The 21951-nt window shown below is 37.6% G+C and overlaps 1 protein-coding gene across 4 annotated transcripts in view; it reads right to left on the bottom strand.

Moving 5' to 3' along the window:
• Positions 1-654: 654 nt before the first annotated feature.
• WAC (WW domain containing adaptor with coiled-coil) overlaps positions 655-21951 on the bottom strand; it is a 59009-nt gene continuing 37712 nt past the window's right edge. For 2 of the 4 annotated variants that reach the window (XM_005152998.4, XM_031052397.2), the window contains 7 exons: positions 20270-20515; positions 18235-18357; positions 17079-17227; positions 12136-12254; positions 7136-7322; positions 3813-3940; positions 655-1708 (listed from right to left, as the gene is read on the bottom strand). In XM_005152998.4, the coding sequence (XP_005153055.1) occupies positions 1639-1708; positions 3813-3940; positions 7136-7322; positions 12136-12254; positions 17079-17227; positions 18235-18357; positions 20270-20515 (1022 nt within the window). In that variant the 3' untranslated portion in view covers positions 655-1638. The remainder of the gene's footprint in view (positions 1709-3812; positions 3941-7135; positions 7323-12135; positions 12255-17078; positions 17228-18234; positions 18358-20269; positions 20516-21951) is intronic. The other 2 variants (XM_013129996.3, XM_031052398.2) reach the window with 2 other exon arrangements.

Consider the following 21951-nt stretch of genomic DNA (forward strand, 5'->3'; position numbering starts at 1 on the left):
AGAGTAACATTTCTGGTGCTGAAAGGCAGTATGGTGTAGTAAAACATGTAGCATCACATGTCAACACTTTTATTAAGTTCTTTTTTAAGCCATCACCTACAACCTTTCTTACTTAAGAGACTACTGTACATATACATCTCTACAAGTGCGGAACTAGTACTGTTATCACTCTTATTTTTAAGCAAAGAAAAAAGTCACGTTTATTTTGTAGTAGCAATAGGTTCTTTTTTATTTTTAATATACTTTAGGAAACAATATACAAAGCTGAGCTTTGCCACCATCTTCAAACAGTGGGTTGCTCCAATTACACAAATTCAGCGTTTTGTGATGGTTAAGAACAGCAGTCAGCACCAGACTTAAACAGTTAGCTACAACACAAACATCCTTTTAAATGAAATGTCATAATATCAAGACAAGTAAACCAGGAGTCAACATATGACAACTGTTTGGGAGGTGTCTTCAGTCATTCTTGTTGAATTTTATATTTCATTAAATATTTTATACACATTTTCCTGTTTACAAGTTTTAAACAAAATCTTCCTAGAGGAATTATTTAAGTACAAAAATGTTCAACAAGAACAGTTCTAATAAAGAATCCCCAAACAGACCAAATTTTAATGTGTGTTGACCAAAGGAAATGAAAACCAGTGTTTCTTTGTTTTAACATGTTTATTACAACAGATACAATTCACATCTGACTAGTTTTTTTCCTCTTTCCCCTCCCACAACCATGTTAACATGTTCATTGGGCTATTTCCTTATATTTGAGCAAGTAATGTACTTTCAGCACACATGCCCAGCAGTACTATAAGTCCATTCTTACAGGGTGCAAATGGAAATATGTTTCAATAATTTATACAAACAAGTGGGTTATGCTCAATCACTGCAATTTTAAGCTACTGTACACAGGAATGAAAAGATTATAGAAAAAGTGCCATAGCAACAGTGCCTTAAGAAAAGAGAAAATCAGAAGCATTAAAAAACTGATAAAATCAGATTTAGGATTTCACAGGGAAATGGAACACAGAAAATGAAAAACATTTCTCTGTAAAACAGAAATGGAGAAGCACTGCTCTCAGTTCGGTGCAAGTGTGGAAACAATTGTTTCATGATATTTTGTACATTACCCAAGTTGTTGCAGCCTTAGACACAGATCGCCTGGCGCTTGCATTGAATTTTAGGAAATGCAAAATTTCTGAACGATAAATTAACTAAAAAAAAAAAAAACCAAAACAAACCAACCAAACAAAAAAAAAGAAAAAAAAAAGAGAAAAAAAAAGGAAAGCTAATTTTGCAGACAGGTTTACATGTAAAAGGCTAGGTATTTAGCCACCTCAGCATTGATTAGTTTTGGATGTCTAAGCTCTGATACACATGGCTTCCCATGGCTTCACTCTACAAAACATATTTACAACGTGAAGAATACATCTACAAGAAATCTACATTTCAAGGGTTTTACAAATTATCCTTGTATCTTTCCCCTGAATTTGTCTCCCTCCTGTCCCCTTCCCCATGTCAACTTTTTTCTGCCCAGCTCAACGGTCCAAAGTCTACACAAATGCAGCTCAAAAGTGTTAAGACTGGACAACAGTTTAATAGTTCCTGTACTCAAAACCATGTGCAATTGTTTACAACTTTTCACACCATGAAGGAATTCTGATTCTTTAGCTTTTCAAGTTCTTTAATTTGTTGCCTCAAAAATAGTATCCTGCAAGAAAACAGAAATAAATCAGTATAAACACTTCCATTTCATTATACAGAGATGTTAGGTATCTACATACATAGTTCTATAATTTCTGGAACAATACCATGCTCCTTAGTTCTATTGATAAAATTCAAGTATTTTTAAATTCCCACATCTGTTCACCTACAGGCACTGTATGCAGATGCAGAGACCTCCTGTGTTTGATATCTTAGTTCAGAAAATTAAGCTGCTGTATTTCATCATGACTGATATGCAGTTATGTTTAAGTCTGCTCTTCATTTGGATTTAACTCCCCAAAAAAGCAGGACACTGCAAGAATATACTGAGCAACTGAATATTCTGAAGTATGGTATTGTGCCTTTGTCATGAAGTTTTCCAGACTGTACAAGAACCCAAGGCACTCATAGATCTTTTCTAAAGAAGCAAGTTTTCTTTTAGGTGCAACACTTTATTTTTCCTACTAATTGTCTCTGTGGGTAGGGGTAGTCTCCAGTTATGGTAAGCTCCAATCTCAAAATACTTAATCATTAAAAGGCATCTAAGAAAAGATGCTGTAACTACACCTGTCTTAGAAATTCCATTATGCATATTTCCTCTTTCTACTGACATAAACAATTGTCGTGATTAATGAACGTTTGGTTTACGTAACTATTTCCCATAATTTTTAATTAATATTTTCAAACACCTTTTCATGATGCTGGAGTGTAATGCAGGCATGTGGAATTAAGAAAATATTCAAAGAAAGTTGAAGTTTCATATAAATAATCTATGACATTTGAAGCAACTTCAGCTGATGCAGAAAAAGCATCTACTATCAGCTTTAATAATCCCATCCTTTGTGAAATCCTCCCCCCACCAACTTGTTACTTATCCCATGTATTCCACATATTTGGGATTGCAGTAAAAATAAAAGAAACATGTTATCATAGACTCAAAGTCATAATATCCACTGATATCCATTACCCATTGATAGCTTAAGAATATGCAGTACACAAGAAGCAAGGTGCTATTTAGTGACCTGTTATTTAGTGACAAGTTATTTCATCTCAAATATGAACCCAGAGACAGAAATGAAACCTTAGGAAATAAAACCTGTAGGAAACCAAGCACTTCATTGAACACACTACAGAAATTTTAATTTCTATACTGAAGATATGAATAAACTTTCAGAAATAATGGATATTTTTCGTTCTTTATTAGAAAATATTTGCAAATATATTATAACTTGCTTCCGACTAAAGGATTATTGTAGTAACTGCCAAAAAGCAAGAACTTCTAGGATAAAGACAGCTATTTAAACAGCATGCATCACTACTAAAGCAGCTTAAAACAGTAAATCAGATTCACTGTATTCAAACTGTAGTGTGACTTAAGAGGTGGAATAACATCATTCAAAAGGGAAACTGAATATGAAAGTAAATTTAGGATCATGGCTATTAGTGAAAAGTTTCAGCATATATTGTAAGTCTAAATGTTTCAACCTTGCACAACAGTCTTCAACAACATGTCTGTGTATTGCTTCACTGTTACAGAGAAGACCCGTTATTAATGACTTAAGAAGCGTAAGTCTACTTCACTATAACTGTCTCACTAAAGAACTCCAGGATCTTCTCAGATGCCTCCTAAGTAAAAACATTAATTCTCTCTTAGTTTGTGATACCCACCACACCTGTTCATACTTGCTCTGGCTTCAGGCCTACCAAATGCCTTGTACAAACTGTAGTCTTTAAGACCAGTGTAAGCCATGCAGGCATGCACCCATGTGATCTGTGCATCAGGCATAGACAGATATTTTACAAATAAGCTGAACTAGGAGGAGTTATTCAGTTTTTCATAATGCACTAATGAGTCTGGAAAGGTAGTACTTTACTATGTGAAAATACATACAGAAGATGTGTATCTGGTTCTATTCATTGAAAACTAAGAGATATCCGTGTCAGAAACAGGTAAAATGTACCAAGAGAAGACAGCCTGCAAACCTGGCAAGTATTAGCATACTTACGAAGTCATCAGCAAATATAGCTTATGCAAAACCAGTGCCAGAATGGGAATCTAATACCACCCTGAAAGTTACCATTTTTAAAATAAACACAGACCACACACTTACCTTTGCTCACGCAAAGTTGCTTGAATTTCACATACTCGAACTAAAGACCTTAAATTCTTTAATTCAGTACAAATTTCTGACATATGGACACTTCCCATGTTATGGGCTTCCTCACGTAACCTTGATGCCTGCAATGGTTACAAATAAAAGTTAGGATTTTGAATCATGCATTGGAAACAAGTGGCTGTAGCCAGAGAACTGCTGGATAAGTGTCTTGAAACAGCAAAGCACTCTAACTTCAAAAGGGAGTATTAAATCAGAAGTACATTAAATTCTCTACAAAAGCCAATTTAGAATCAGAAATGAACAAAACTGGCTGCCAAGAGATTATCTAACCAAGGCCCATGCTACAGCAGGGATGGTTTAGATTTTCTTGATCCTAGTAAACATTTACCCAACCATCTTGAAAGACAGTACATGACAGGGCTCCAAGTTTCCAGAGTAACTTGTTCAGGTATTTAAATCTCCATCCACTATTTCAATGGCAGAAAAAATCTCCCATCTAAATTAAGCCTTAGTGACAAAACTCCCAATTGAATGCCATCTAGTTTCCAGCTACCTTACACAGGAAAAAACTCACAAATTTGCAACCCTATTCAGGTGTTCTTTCCCATTATTTTAATATCCCCACTTAGTCAGGTAGATACAAGCAGAAATAAAAGTTTGGAAGGTATGACCTATCCAAAACTTGTGCATTTCTTAAAAGTCTTGTCACTGAACTGGGTAAATGATTCCACAGAACTTCTCAAAAGCACCAAGGGGACTAGTATAATTACTCTGAGGTCCTGTGTATCACACTGCAATAAGGAAAGTGTATTTCTTGTAAGTGGCACTCCAAAAGAAAAACAAAACAAAACAAAACAAAAACATACAATCATAGAACCAAACTATTGCAAATAAAGCTTTCCATGTAGTCTTACTGTTTAGCAGTGTTATTCTCTGCTGTACTGGGTCTGGCTGGAATGGAGTTAATTTTCTCCATAGCAGTCCATATGGTGATATGTTTTGGATTTGTGACCAAAACAGTGTTGACAGCACACCAATATTTTAGGTATTTCTGAGCAGTGCTTACACAACATCGGGGTTTCTCCCTTTCTCTCTCAGCCTCTCCCCAGGAAACAGGTTGTGGGTAGACAAAAGGCACGGAAGGAACAGGCTGGAACAGCTGACCTCAACTGACCAAAGCAGTATTCCATACCATAAAATGACATTCTCAGCAGTAAAACTGGGGGCAGTTTTCAAGGGGTTGCCACTGTTCAGGGACTGGCTGGAGGTAAACAGACTACTTTTGCATCACTCCCCACCTCGCCCTTAAGTTACCTTTTACTCTACCCATGAGTTTTCTCACTTTTGCCCTTGCAATTCTTTCCCCCATCCTACTGGGGGGACAGTGAGCAAGCAACTACTTAGCAGCCTGCTGGGGTTAATCCACAACATCTGCTGAAGTACATGTACACTTGATCTTTCCTCCCCCAAAATAATGGTATCTAGCCCAGGATTTCATCAATTCTGGCATTTGTCCAGCTCAAACAAGCATGTTGTGTTCCAATTCCCTACATTAAAAATTTCCTTTCCTGGAGTGTGCTGACATCCAGGAATACCTTAGTTCTCCAGTAGGCCATCATTTTGTGTTTCCTCCCTACACACCTCTACCTACAATTCTGTTTCTCACATTCCTTAAAGATAGTTATGTTGATTCTTTTTTTAATTAACCACATTACTGGATTATTTTCCAGTTTTCCATATTAAGTGCTGAGATTGACACATAACTGCTGGTGGTTCAAGAACTGTTTTAGCTACTAAGTAATGCACAGCACATTTCAAGTCTGACTGCTTTAACATATATCTGTCCCAGATCACCTCACTTACATACTTTCAATTTACTCCGGCATGTGCTTTTATGCTCTAATTCCAATTTAAGCTCTGCATCTAACCACAGCACTGCACACTTCAGTCTCTCTGCTTTCATCTAGCTTACCTTTTTCACTATGTATTGCTCTTAGAATTTCATTCATTTTTTTCTTCTACAGCAAGTATCTGACTTAAGTCCCTCAACTGTTAGTATTCAAAACTATCAACAACATTGTCATGTGAAATCATGCGAAAGAGTGAAAAGGACAATACAGCATGTAACACTTGGCACCAAGGTAAAAGTATCCAACTGAGTACACAACCACCTAGCATTAGCTGTTTTAAAAAAAATCTCTTTATTCCTGACAGCAGGACAAAAATACAAGCTATCAACTGTAAAAATCTGTATTTTTTGCATTAAAACATATGCCAATTCAGTACTCAGTGAAAATAACACTATCAAAACTATGAGTCAAAGCCACTGAGGCTATGCTGCACCATTTCCTGAAATGCACATTCCACAGCAATAGCTCAGTCATCTGCCTCAGTACAGGTGGTAATGTCTTAAAATTAGATTTAAAAATTACTGAAAAGAAACCAGTACCCCAGAGTCCAAATAGGGTATCAGTCTGGACTACACTTCTAAGAGTCATCTTGCAGTTACTACCCAAAAGCCTTCAGTGTAGGCTTGAGCCAGCATGCAACCACTCTTCAAAAGACCAAAGTAAATTGGCCTAGGTAAGATTAATATCCCACACTGACAGTGTCAGACAGGGCTGCCTCTGAAAGGACTTGAACTAGACTCAATAACCAATATGGTTCCTTTGAGTAATACATTCCAAGCAGCTGACATGCATTCAGTTTCCCTGTATTACCACAACAGGATAGGTTTCATGCAGTGAAGTCATAAAATATGCATGGCACCTCTACTGCATTTCCTATTATGTAAAAATAGCCTAAATTCAGTCTGAGCCCCCTACATCATCTTAAAAATTGGGTACAACAAATAAGGCAGAGCTCCTTTTTCACGGGGTAGAACTAACAACTCGGTGACTCAAACTGTTGGGTAGTCTCAAAGAGTTTAACTCTGTCATCTAATCATAACATTTTCCACATAACAGAAATATCATTATTATAAAAAAATCTGTTGAAATTTAAGTTCTTTGTAAATTTAAAGAGAGCTCTGGTAGTAAGAAAATAGTTACGAGGACTGCTATTCATCTGGGAGAGTTTCAAAAGCTCTGGTATTTCAAGCAAGACTAAAATTACTCAACTGCTAAATGGCAATCACATGTAATACCCGCAGGTCTGGCCCAATCTGTCTTCCCCTTTCCTCTTTGCTGGCTAAGGCCAAGCATCAGGGGGGTTTTGAATACCTGTAATTCCTAGAAAAAGCAACCTCCCTAAGAAAATTGGATTTTTAAGCTACACATTTTGTACTGTCACAGGGAACAAATCACAGGTGTACTCACCTGCTTTTCTGCATGGTCTGCAGGCCAGCCTTGAACATGCTTTATAAGGTTTTCATTGAAGTGTGCTGCTAGCGTAGGTGTTAATGAACAAGTGGGTCGTACAGATGTATTCTGCGGTGCAGGTGTTGAATTTGATGCACTGGTGCTAGAGGTATGATTTGGACCTGGTGATGGGCTTCTCTGACTACTAGAGGAATTAAAAAAAAAAGTGAGCATTAAAAATACATATGTAAACCTATAAACACTTGAAATTCATTGCTTCCAGCCTCAAAAAACACATACAGTATTTAAACCATAAAAGTATTTCTGGTAGCGCAAACCTGTAGTTCGCCTTCCATAAATTACCTACCTGCATGGAAAGTGTTTGAGTGCTACAATACAACAGGGGCTGTTTGCTTGTAGGGGGGTTGCCTTAAGATTCCCATCTCTGTACAACTCACTAATCCACAAGAACTCTTGTACTCCCAATTTGCAAATACTCATCCTCCAGCTTACACTTGGATGGTAAACTCTCGGGGAAGTACATTTTTTTTGTTTCACTTTATCACTTCTCTCAATAGCTATGATGTACAACTGAACAGCTATCATTGAGCCAAATAAGCTACAGAAGTTCCCCCAAAATATGCAAAACCCATTGATAATTTTACTTTCCCTGTGTCCAGAAAGCCATATATCAGGGCCAGCAGTAACACCACGCTTTCACATTGCATGCATTCAACCACATCCGACACAACTGTCAGAGCTGCATCTGCACAATTCTGCAACATGTAAAGAGTTCATAACTGTTCTCAAACTTCTATACTATCAGCAACAGAAAACTCCACAGTAATTTTCCCCAGTATCAAAAGAGCTATTTGGTATATCACTGTTTTCAAAGGATAATAATGTGGGGATTTCTCTCCTCCTTGTAAACACTGCCATCTAGATGATATGATCTTCTAGGAAGCTGGAATTTGCACTGGGAGAAATATATAACCCATAGTGGGAAAGCTTAGAAGATGATGTTTCAGCACATGACCTTTGTTACTCTTCCATCCCTTGCAAATCAGGGCCTCTACACTCCTATTTCCTTTTCCAGCACTTGTCCAATCACACCCTCCTCCTCCCCAGAGAAAGGGGTTCCATTTTTCTAATTTGCTAAGAAGGGGTGAAAGCAGCACTAGTTACCCATGTGAACAAGGACAGGTCAGGAGGAAAAGTATGCCCTGTCCTCTCCACCCATGTAAGGGAAGACAAAGGAAGCAATAATTTGAGCAGGAGAGAAGAACATCACTAGCATCCTAACTGTGATGGTACCTCACAGTTAAGATGTTCTTTGACACTACATATATTGAGAAATAGTAATACTACCTAAGTACATAGCATTTACTTGTAAGATTATAATCACTCTTCAACTGAGCGCAGCTTGTTAACACAGGCCATAATTTCAGTCTATTTCTTAAAACTTTCTTACTACTTGCCTACGAGTGATACAAAATAATATGAACCAAAAACAAATTTGAGAGGAATTTTAATTCATCACCTAACCTACCCCCTAGAGGACTGAAAACATCCCAGCATAATGCAACTATCTTTACAGTCCAATGCCTAGCCATTTATCCTAATCACTCACAGCTGCAAAGTATTACAGCAGGTTTCCAAACAAACAGCCAACAAATTAGGTACAGCACACTGCTCTGCAGCAGACTTTAATCCCATGCCTTTCAGTACCCCCAAACTTGTTTAAAGCCATATAATATTAAAAAAAAATGCAGAAAATTTTTAGCAGGCAGCTTTATTAGAGATGTATACATAATGTCTCCTTGATTTCAGGCAGAACTTTCAAAGTGAATATATGATGTAATGAGGGGTATGGGGTAGGGAAAGTATTCTTTGGGTTTTGGTTTTGTGCTCTGAGTTCTCTTTGGTAACTGGCTCAACTACTTCAAAACCACTTACAAGTGCAAACACTTAACTGTAAAAACATTCCACTGATTAGGAAGAAAAGGCATTCAGATTTTGTCAATATGCTAGAGGGTAGGCTGCTTTCATAAGGACCTGAATGGTCACACAGAAGCCAAGTTCAAAAAAGGCAAATGCAAAGTCCTGCATCTGGAGTGGAGTGACTCCATGGAACAGCATAGGCTGAGCAGGTAGAAAGCAACTTTGCAGACAAGGACCTGAGGATCCTGGCAAATTAATGCAAGTCAGCAATATGGCAAAGCAGGCCAAGCACATGCTGGTCTGTACTAGCAAGAGTGTGGTTGAAGAAAGCACTTTCTCTCTTCCTTTCAGAGTTTGAGTTCCATAGTACCTGAAGCACTGTGCAGTGGGGAGCCCAAAACCATACTAGAATTAAACTGCTACACCAATGGAATCCAGCAGAGGACCACACAGGTAACTATGGGGCTGAAACATATGTTGTGTCAGGAAAAGCTAAAAGTTTATTCAGCCTGGAAAAGAGGAGGCTGAGGGAAGGGGAATGAAGGATCTTATTTTTTTAACAACCTATGGCGTGAGCAGACAGCCAGGCTATTTTCAGAGAAGCACAGTGACAGGACAACAGGTAGAGACACCAGCTGCAACACAGGAAACTCTTAATTACACAGAAAGAAAAAATAATTTCACTGTAAGGGTAGTCAAACAGAAGTTGCTCACAGATATTAAAGAAAAAAAGAAGTCACCTGAACAATGTCCTCAGCAGTTCAAACCTTGAGTCCTACTTTGAGTTGAGACTTGGACTAGATCACAACTAAGAGACCCTTTCAACCTAAATTATTCTCTATGTATTCATACAGGATCAGCATACTGATGGTGCAGAGAAAGCCTAAATTAATATTAGCTAGCAGAACTGAGGCATCATGTTCAATGTTTATTCACCCCTTAGTTCTAATAGGATCAAAGTTCCCTTATGACTTGCCTCAACTCTCTTTATCAACCTGGCTTCTCAGACTCCTACTTCATCAGTAAAAATCACTCTTAACACATCAGAAACATTTCAGGAAAATAAAATCTGTGGGTTTCATAAGAAAAAAAAAAAGCTGTATCTTAATTATGAATGAAATGTCACAAAATATCCTAGCACCTGTGTCAGCAGCAGGGGGAGCTACAAATGCAGCAATGATAGGAACTATTCTTACGTTTTTTTTAAATGGTTCAATAAAGCTGAACTGCTGGATAAGTTAAAAATTGACTGTGTCACAGGCCTCAAAATACTTCCAGCGAGGCAAACACCATCTGTACAAGAGTATGAGACCAGAATGGCTCTGAAATACACTACTACGAACTACAAAATCTTACAGCGTACAAAAAACACCAACACACCTCCCCCTCCAGCAGTTCAGCATTCTCTAAGGTAAAGGAAAAATATTCCCAGTCTTTTCTGGAAATAAAGAGAACTATCAATCTAATGGAAGTTTTAATTATGGAAGCACTCATTTAATTCCATTTTAAAGCAGCCATAATTCATTGCATGTCACTGCAATAATCTCTTACAAAAAGACTCACTGTATGTCTACACTGTTTTCATTTCCTAATTCATATGACCAAAGTGTTTACCATTTTAAGGTTCATCAATAGCTATTGACATATTTCTTAGACAATGCTTCCTCCCAAATAAGATAAAGTTTACTTTAGCTCCATTCACTTGAAGTTTTTAATATTAGTAAAACCAATGGAAATCTAGTTGTGATTAACTCTGTATACAAGCTGCAGAAAAATGCAACCTTAATTCATAAAGCCTCTATTTGGACCCTCTATCCATAGTTCAGGTTGCTAAGTTGTTGTTCATTTCTGCAAAAAAGTAAAGGGAGTTAGCCCCAAGAGCAGTCCCTCATCCGACTGACTGCTTTCACCTGCAAAGGAGTAATCCGTTTTCTATCAATTCAGAAATACCATCCAGACTCAGGAAACCTTTCGCAGATAAGTAAATCTACTTCTGATCTGGCCCATTTTCATTCAACTCCACTACACTGAACAGACTAAAATACCAGTTGCACAGGTTATTCCAAACCACCTATTTCTTCATCCTCTATTTTTTTGCAAATAAGACACTTCCAAAAGAGAGAGAAATGCATGAACTTGCCATGCATAACATGCCACAGTTACGAACATGTAACTATTTGAAAGATACAGGATACTAAACAATATGGTCCCAGTATCTTTGATACTGGCCTTCACACTCTATTTGTGCACTACCTCTTCCTCAAATACAGGACAGTGGTACCTGCATGACTCCTCTACTTCAGCAGATGTTGCAACAAACTCTGTTTTCCTTCTCCAGCAAAATGCTGATGCCATGTGGAGCAATGGCTTACAGAGGGCCAGTGGATCCCTAAGGGAACTCAATGTGGGTAATGCTTATGACAGAGTAGGAAGCCCTATAACCCGAAGTGAGGGTAGAGTATGGATCAGCAGGTCAAATATCCACCAGCATCACTTCACACAGATTTCAGGCTATACCGAACATTTCCAAGAATTAGACTACCTTCCTTAGCAAGACTTCCTACGGGGGAAAGGTGATCAGTAAAGGACAAAAAGGTCTGTGACTGAGAGCTGTTCCCCAAAACCTCACTGTTCCTTATAAAAAAGTCTAATGCCCTTATTAGACATGTTACAGCCTTCTGTTCACACCCTTAAGCTGAACGTCACAGTGTCTCCATGAACCCAGGACATGGAGCAAATCAGAGTTAAAGCATTTAATGCTTTATAATGCTTTATAACTGCACAGAAACAAACAAAACCTCTAAACTCAGAAATCACAATATACTGAATGACTTGCAAAATTGACTCCATAGGGGCTGGCAGAAATAGGAATTCTGTTTGGCTTCTGTGACCGGAACTCTAATGGTGGTCCTCCAACAGTAGATTAGCTCTGGCAAATACCACATTAGCTCTGTTAACAAAGGTACTTAGCTGCATTCTCTAAATCGTATGTTTAATAAGCCAAAGAATTCACAAACTGCAATGAATATAACACACACTGGATCCAGAGGAAAAAAGAGAGAAGTATTTCAATATACCTTGAGCGCTGAAGACTTCGTGGAGAAGCAGGCTCATGACCTGCCTGCTTGTCAGCTATTACCGGCTGCTGAGGTGCTGCCTGTGAAGCTGGTCCTTGTTTAACACCTGGAGTAGGAACCTGGAAAGTTCAGAAATTCATTAGATTTCCTCCACAATAAACACCAAGTGTAAGAACCAAAGGAAAACACAGAAATCACAAGTCCAGTGGGGCTTTTGCTACGAGGTCTTCTGTTGACAGAATTTTAGTATTCTTCACACAGTGGGGGGCTTTTTTGTTTATTTGTTTGTTTTGGGGGTTCCCCCCTCTTTTTTTTTAAAAATAAATCCCCTCTAATTCGCAGCTGTGATAGCTTTCCTTACAAAAACAGAAAGAGTCCTTAACAGACATAACAAAGAAAATTTAGATCCATCTGACTTGTCAAAATATTGCAAGCTTATTAGGTAAAACAGTTTAACCCAATTTCATTTTAACCATATCTTCCATGTAAATACTAAGCTCATTTTCAACCTCAGAAGAACTGTCATTATCCAAAGAAAAATTTTCACTTAAGTTTAAAGTTCACTACTCGAAAACATATTACATAATGCCAATAGTTACGGTTGGAAAGGACCGTCAGAACATGTACTGCCAACTCTCCTGCCATGGGGAGGGACACCTCACACTAAACCATGTTGGCTTATAACTGTATTCTAACATCTCTATCAGAAAAGGAAAAAAATCTAAAGCACATGTTATCAGTTTGCTATTCTCCCTTTCCAACTATTCTGACAGTTCTGAACTAAGGAATGACTAATAATAAGTAGCCTTTTTACCAAGGAAAAAAGCAACAGTAGCTTTTTTTTTTGTAGACACATTCACATTGAAGGTATTGATTCACCAGCAGCAAGATACAGTCTTTTTAATGTGATTCTTGAACTACAATAGGATGAAAAATGTGGAATATACTAGCGTCTGAATTACTGTAAGTGGAGTTCAAGATACTTTTTGCTCTCTGCAATCTGCCTACCTCTGTCCCTTCTTAAGTACACACAAAACAGGATGAAGCTCCAATATTTATCCTTCACTCTGCAAAAAATCAAATGACTAATTTTAAGAAAGAAGGAGAGAAACAAAATGGGCTCTAGAGATACATAAAGAGGACAACAATCATCAGGCACCCTGCCTGGCATTTGTTGACATAAAGCTGGTGTAGATTACTAACTAGTGGTTATCTGAACCTCCAGAAATTCTCTCATTTTCAGAAAAAGACTTCTGTAAAACAGGAGTTTGCCCCAGAGGGCAAGCCAGACAGTATCTGCTAAAGCAAACTCAAGACATAACTTTGTTTTTTTTAAATATATAGAGGAAAAGCCACCTTTCAAAATCATCACCAAAAGCAAAATACACACAAGAGAAAAAAAAAAAGAAAAAAGAAAAAATAAGACCACGTACTGTGCTGAAATCAACAGGATTATGCAGTTGGGGTCAGGGCAAAACAGTAATTCATAAACTGATTTATGAAAAAAAAAATCCCCACAAAGCAAAGAAACCCACCCAAAGTATCTTTATGAAATGTATGACATAAACTTTGCTATTAAATGCCTCAATTTTGCTCACCCTGTGAACAGACATAACTATGGAGGCTGTACAAACAGAAGAAACAATTTCAAAAGCAAAGTCCATGAGAGATAACACAATCACCTGGCAGATCCAAACCGAAAAACCAACTAGCTCTCTGGCTGGTAAAAATAAAACCAAACACAGATTGTAAAGAAAAACAGGGATTTGCAAGATAAATGATCCACAAAACCTCTGAACTATTCCATTTTCCAAGTGTTTCAAAAACTGTAAGCAAGTGTACAAGGAACAGAAAAATATGAAGGGCTAAACGAAAGTAATTCCCTAAGCTACATTCTCACTGAGTTTGACAGGTGTGTGTAATGTGCTTTACACAGTTACAGTGCAGAAATTCAGAACAGTTTCTAACCATACAACACAGGCACAGCTGAACAGCAAAATGTGAAGCCTAGGATCCTGGAGCCTGTGATACCTGAGCTGTCATGTGCACACAGCACACTTCCGGACAGACATACCAGCTTCAGTTCAGAAACATTAGAGGCATGTTCATGCAATCCTAAGTAACAGGTCCTGCTGCACAAATGGTGCTACACTGTTCCCAGAGTCAGCCCAAGTATCTGCGTATCCCCACTGGGCTCTGCTTGCATGATGCCAGTTCAACTTTGTCTACACCTGCTGCATAGAAGCACCTCAGAGTCTATGACCTTGTGCTCCGAGACCAATTGTGTCCTGGCACAGCACCTCATCTTGATTATGCATAATTTACCTCAGACTCTCAGAACTGGATAACATAGCCTGACTGACACATCCAAAGCAGCACTAAACCAGGCATGCTCACACTGGAGCTAGCACCACCTAAATTATCATCTCAATCCCATTTTACAGAATTGGATTATGTGAATACTGGACGTACCTAGAAAACAGAAATCTTTTATGGTTATTATATCCTAGTGCAGTAAGAGTTAAATTCCTGACAGAGCGATGAGAATAAAAACTTGCCAATACATATAACAATGCACAACAATCCCTCAGGATTAATAGCATTCTGAAGCAAAGGTGTTAAATAGTTTAGAATGAGTAACCCAGAAATTTACTACACTTAACACTTTGACTGCAAGCACACTGTAAGTGCTTCAAAAATGAACCAAATCTTACCTCACTGTGGTACAATTTTAAGGAAAGATGGATTAAAATAGAACAATTTCAAAAGGTGTCACAGTATGCTCATCAAAATATAGATGTCACCACTTTCATAATAACTTCTATATAGGTATCAATAAAGCATACAATACCCTACTTTGAAAAGGCTGGAGGTGAAATCCTGCATGCCAAGTCACTAACTACAGGCGATCACAGAACCCTACATGTAAGCGGAGATTCTCTTATCAAAGCAAAAATAACCAACATGCTCGTTTTTGAGGAGTGTCAGCATTGCTGCAGTTACGATCTGCATTAGATTCAGATCAACTTTTTCATAACCCATATTTAGCCCTCAAGTTTTTTGCTTCAACTGAAAACCTGAGGGAAGATACATTCAGTGACAGCCTACCAAGACAGATTGGCCTCACGTAAAAGGTTTGGCTTGCCATCACTGTCTCTGATGGCATAGTTTACTACCATGACACCTGCTTCATAGGTATAATGCCAGCCTTTATACTGGGTAAAAGCCAGTGGGTTCAAGTTTGTCTGCACACTTGTTGGAAAACATCTGTAGCAAGCTGATAAACTAAAGCAGTTAAGTTTATAAAACATGGATAAATGCTTTTGCCATGACTGTAATGTAGCTGACAATCACTTTATTTTCAAAGTGGAAATAGATCTCTGGGTTGGAGAGACCAGAACAATCCAACTTCCAGTTACTAACAGTAAACAACTTAGTGAGATTTCTCCCATCTTTAAGTCTATTGATTTTACTGATCAACCTATTTGATAATTTCATGCCTTGTCACCTAGCTATGGGATGTAGTTAAGGATGCACTCTAAGGTCAGAAACAAAAGACAACTAGCAGGATTAGTACACACGAGGCTTTCACAGTTCATTGTACTATTGTCAGTCACAACAAACTGGTATCAGAGGTTCTCTTCCAAGCAGAAAATTTATAGAAAGATGCCCGAGCTAAGCAGAGAGGAGTGCTGGTACGTGTGTGTGGAGTGCAGAACAGGGACTTGAATGAAGAGACAGCCAGGCTCTCATTGCATGCAAGCAGCAAACCTCTAGGAGAGGTCCAAGTGGAACTGCCCAATGAACCTCTATTTTTCACAGCCAGAACAACACTGTAACTGCTAAATTTTTGTTTCTTACCTGAAAGGCACAGGAGTTTTATGCCCTGCAGCTCTACCCATCACAACAAAACTATCTTGAATATGAAAGATTACTTTCCACCAGAGGGTGCAAACCCATAGCTCCGTCTTCAGTCCTCTTTAGTAAGAAAATCCTCCTTCCTAACAGGTCCTTGAACCCAGAATCTCTTGCCACCCTTACTTTATAGTATGAATCAAAAGCCTTCAACTAAAAATAAAACCTGTAAGGGGAAGTCCATCTTGAGTGCCTCTAATTACATCCATTTTCCCCATCTGTACACTGCAAAACAGAACCTCTGATCTGCTGGACAGACAAAATAACCAATCTGTCTCAGCTTCAACTCTATTTATTACTCAATTTCACCTTTTATAGGATATAAAATACTGAGCTCAGATTCTACAGAAGACATTCTACCTTTGAAGAGTGACCTGTTAGAGGGATCACTCCAAAAACACACACACAAAAGAGTAAAAAAAAAAAAAACGTTTTCTACTTTTGCTACTTTATGTCTTCTACTTCATCCTTAGGAAGAACATTATGAGCTTATCTGTTAGTTTCAATTAATGTTTCCTTGTCACTGATCCCATTAAGTAATTCTGAAAGAATGGAGGTGAGGGGGCAGGAAGGGAAAACGACATAGTATTACTGACCTTCTAAACACCTATAATATTTACAAAACAAATTTGAGACTGCATCAAGTCAACTTCTCTAAGAATTTCTCTACCATTCTAAAAATCTTTTAATGGCTAATATCTGAAGTACTGCATCAGCTGTTGCCTTTGGACTAAGTTTTTGTTTTAATTTAAAGATGTTAAAATATTGATGTCTTGGTAGTATTTCCAGACAGCATCTGAAGCAAGCTCAATATTTTTAAGATCAGATGAGCGTACTAGAATTGCATACTAGAACTGTATGGCAAAAATACAGCCTAGCAGTTGCTTCCAGTTGTTTCTGGTTATACTGGGAAAGATAGCACGCATGCTATATCATCCTATATATAATTGCCAGCATATGGATATATAACATCAATACTTACTACTTATAATGGTCTCTTACTACAGTATGACATAAAAGGAGCTTACCTTCTGCTGCGATGATACTGGTGGTGTAGTCATCAAAGGTTTAAGCGGAACAGTGTTAGTCTGAGGGGTGCTTATTCTTGGAGATACATATGATCTTGGTGATGAGGCATCAGATGTTAAAGACATTGGAGACTGATTAGATGGCTGAGCTGCAAGGAAAAAAAAAGAAAGATTCTTTTTAGTAAAGCCATATCCTATCTTAAATGTGAATTAAATTTGCTTTTGGTATTTTGGAGTATGCTGCGTTAGATAATACACAAGCATATTCACCTTGAGACTGTTGGGGGGTGAACAACTGGAATAATCAAATGTTCATCAACAATCCTAACTTAAGAATTGTATTTGCCCCAAACGCTCCATTTATAAAACTTGATGGCAGAGAGAAAGAGAAGAAGCTATTATGAGATACTTTTTACACAGGAAAAGCCTAAATTAGTTTAATTTGTGATTCCTGTTTTAGAGTGCTCAACCCAATTTAACCAAAGAATGCATGAATAGTTTATCTAGAAACCTACTCCCCCATTCCAGGCACTACAAACAATCCCCTGCCCACGTTTTAATTACTGGTTAAAATGAGCATAATACCGCTTACCTACTCAATAACATAACTACATTTGTTGTTTTGGTTTAAGTTTCTAGCTTTATTATGTTACAAACTAGAATTTATTCAAGACACCTGAAGGAATAACTTTGTGTGGAAGCTGAAAAATACTATTTACAGAAGACTGCACAAAACTGCCCACCAGACAGAATAAACTTTCTTTTACAAACTTATGGCCTCCCACAAGAGTCACAGTTGCACAGTATTACAAGAAAGGTGTTGAACCAAGGAAAAGTTGTGGTTCATACTGGACATTAATTAAGGTCCAAAATAAGTTGAGAGGGTCTCATGCACATTCCACATTACTCACATAGTTAGGTAACATATAAAGAAAATCCCAAAAGGCTAGACAAAAAAGCACATTTACTTAGTGACACGTGATTCCTGCTCCCCAAGTAACAATTTCTTATCCTATCTTTGGAAAAAGAAGTCATTTGACATCTCCCACACCAGGTGGCCACAGATAACAAGGGACAGCTTCTCCAAGTTTCAGCTGTATTGGCCTTTAAAAATGCAATGTAACAATTATATGTAAGTGAAAAGAAGATTGAATACCTTGCGTAGACAGTTGTGCAGCTTGAGAAATTAGGGAAGTGATATTGAAAGCGGATGGTCCAGCAGTAAGAATTTTATGGAGTATAGACTGCAGAGAGGCTTGTGTCACAGCTGCTGTTAGAACTGAAAACAAACATTCCGTTTTACTGACAATTCTACAACATCACTTTAAACTGTTCAAACTGGCTAAATACACATTATGCCTCATTTTCTTCCCGATTTTGTTCCAGCATCCACAAGAGACCAAAAAGCCACCTGAACTATTTTTCAGTTACTTGAATTCAACCCATGAATGCTTGGCATGTCTAACCAAGTTTTATCTCTGAGACATACACTAAAAAATATTTTAGAAAAAAACTTTATTCAGCTTGACCTTACGGATCAATAGTAATTTTTGCAAACATGAAAAGAACATTTGTGTAATTTGTTATTGCAGTTAAGTAGAATGTGTGGAGTTTTTTAGTTTAAACTACAATGATAAATAAATTTTAAAAAGGCAAAAAAAGCAGTATCGCATTAACTCCCTATAAGGGATGGGGGGGAATGACAGGTAAGAAGACTTCTGGTGTAAGGAAAAAGAAAAGATTTTTCAAATTCAAAATCCAGACACTGTTTCTTCTTAAAAAAGAAACAAATGCAAAAAAACCTACCCAAACTCAAACTTATTTGTTCTGGGTTTAGCTGTCCCATCATTGACTGTCTGTCTCATTCTACCATTACCCTCCTTCCCCTTTTCCCCCAGTAAAAAATTAGTAGTTTTCAACCGTTTTAAACTGCACTACACAGGAGGAGCATCTTCCAGTATGAGCTGATGAGACCCAGCTTCTGAACTAATCTTCTCAACAAGAAGATAAAGGCTCTGTGAGATACTTCCTGAACACACACTACTCAAGCACAAGTCTGAAAAAACTGACTCACCAGGCACAAACACAGAATAACTCTGTATCACGTGCACAGCAAGGGCAGTCTTGCTGCGCAAGTTGAAGTCACTCTGCTCACATGGACCTGCCAACCAGGCCCTCAAGCCATCAGAACAATACCAAACTCTTTTACTCAGAGACAGATGCAGCTGCTGTTCAGTTATGCCAACGATATTCCTACTTTTTTAGACCAACCTTGTGCACTACAGTATTAAAAGGTTTGCCCTGCACAAGAAGAAACAACAGCCTATTCACCTACTAGTACTGAATAAAGTCATAATATTTGCTGATTAAAAGGAAGGCAAACAGCAGTCTTTCCTTGTAAGTAATCATAACATACGTAATAGTTAGATTTTACTACTTTAACTTTCATGGTTTACACTTTCAAGAAGTTAATTAACTCTGGGCACTCTATGCAAATGTTCTGCTTCCAATTTAAATCTGTGATCAGAGAGTACACAAGTTCCAAGAAGCAAACATAAAAATCCCACATCAATTTATCAGTAACCTGCCATATCCAGACTACGTTACAAATGCATCAGCTCTGCCTGTTCTTGCAGTGAAAGGCACTATAGCTAGTTATAAACTTTCTTGTAAAAACTAGGCCAAGGTGACAAAAATCTAAGGGATACACCAATTACATGCACAAAATTTAACTTGCTAGCAAACTTAGTGATGTGCTACCTTTATTCAGAGAGTAAAAAAAAGTACTAAAGACACCAAGATTTAAGAACCCCTAGAAATTTCAGCATTCGCAAACAAGCATTACTAGAATAGCAGCATAAACTACAGGAGACAAAGAACACTGCACGGAACAAAAGAACAAAAAGCTCTAACTAAATTTCATGCAAAAGATGAATGCTGATACAGAAATTAAGTTACCAGTCTCAATTAGACTGCTCCCAACATCGGCATTTATGGCTTAACACCCTTAAATGTTACTTGTCTCTTTTAAAAAGGTTTAACAGAACAAAAACCAGCGACAATCCCCAATTTATCTAAGGATTAGTTTTTCATTTTTCATTTAAAGTAAGGCTTGCATTTACTACATTTCAGTATTCAGTAATACACTTGTATATAAGTAAGGGCCGACATCAACTTTAAAGATTCCTTACCTTCATTGATTTTGGATATATCTACGCTAGAATTATTAAGCTGCAATGTGGCTTGAAGAGCAGGCAGCAGCTGTCGAAGGAGATTTGGGTCCTGAAGTAACGGAGGGATTGGAGATTGCGGGACAGGTGAGACAGGAACTGTAGGAGCAGATGAAGCAGGCGCAGAAGTTGGATTCAGTCCAGAAGCAGAAGATGTAGAAGGAGTTGTGCAAGAATGGGATATAGACTTGTCCACAGATGCAGACTCTGAACAGAAGACAGACAGTAATTTTCATTTTCCCCAATATAAGCTGGCAACTTCTCACTAGTATAATATTCATTTTAAATTCAGAAGATCACATGCTTAACTATTGTTATAAGGAAACAAAACCAAGCCCAATATCACAAAATTTGACAATATCCTGTATCTAGTGTAATTTATGCTATTGAACCTAACATTTATTAGGAACACACACAGAATTTTCCACTTTAAGATACTGGACTGAAAACTGCCAGTGTAAGAAATGGGATTCTCCCCCCCCCCCCCCCCCAAATTTAGAACAAACGTGGGACAAAAATTCTATAAACATAAACCAACAGCTGTTAACATCCCCACAGCAGAGTGGAAAAACATCTAAAAATGTATCTGCCCATAATTAATTTCAAACCTGTCAGCTTCTCCTGAAGCAGCAAGACTTACATCCTTTATTCATTAATTTAATTTTAGCAAACATCAAGACTTATTATTTAAAGAATTGTTAAGTACTTAAATTCAATTATACTGTATGGCAATTTTTTCTAATTAATGAGTTATTTAATGAAATTTTGCTTTCAGTTAACATTAAAGTTGCTCCTCCATTCCAGTACTGTGAGAAATTCCTGCACTGAAAAGTATTTCCACTTACTATAGGAGTACCATCAGTCACTTCAAACATCCTTCCTTCAAGAAGCCTGGACCACTGTATTTCAATTTTAGCTTCTCTTTCTCTCCCCAAAAAAACCTGTCCGAGGCCTCTGCCCTGAATTCAGTGAATACTAAGGGCTCTACAGCACCAAACAGGTTGGATGAAGAGTGGAAAGAGGGATATGGATCCAAGATCTTACCCTGGATGCAAAAATCCAAATAAAAGCTAAAATAACTGGCTGGGAAAATCTTTTTACTTTAAAGGCATATTTCACGCCTTTTGAGTGGTGACAAAGTAAAAAGAGGATAACTTAGTAAAGAAAAAATAAGTTTTTGTTCTCTTTTACTACATAAGAATAAAATGCTCCAAAATTTCTAAAAGCTTGTTTTCTGATAGTCTCAATTGCAATCTTTGAGACTAATTTAAAGAAGAACCCTAAAAAAATAAATTAAATTACTCAAGGAAGTATCAATACGTAAATCAAATGAGAATGGAAATCTCAGTGAAAAGAAAGGGGACTTCAGCTTTCATGCAGTTACAGTAGTAATAGCTCATAACAGGTCACAAATACTGGGTAAAAAAGCCTTTTCTAGTTACGTAGCTGAGAAATCTAAACCAAAGAAAAACACTGAAGAATTCAAATTTGACAGCTTGCAAGGACTCATCGGCCAGAACACACAAATACATTTTGATGTATCAGGTACATTTCTAAAAGGCAGCTTTATCTAGTTACAAGCTCCTTGGGACAATCTATAAAGCAATCTGGCTGTTTGGCCACAAGCCTTCAAAAGAACTTAC

Source organism: Melopsittacus undulatus, chromosome 1 (genome assembly GCF_012275295.1).
Source record: "Melopsittacus undulatus isolate bMelUnd1 chromosome 1, bMelUnd1.mat.Z, whole genome shotgun sequence".
Lineage (NCBI taxonomy): Eukaryota > Metazoa > Chordata > Aves > Psittaciformes > Psittaculidae > Melopsittacus > Melopsittacus undulatus.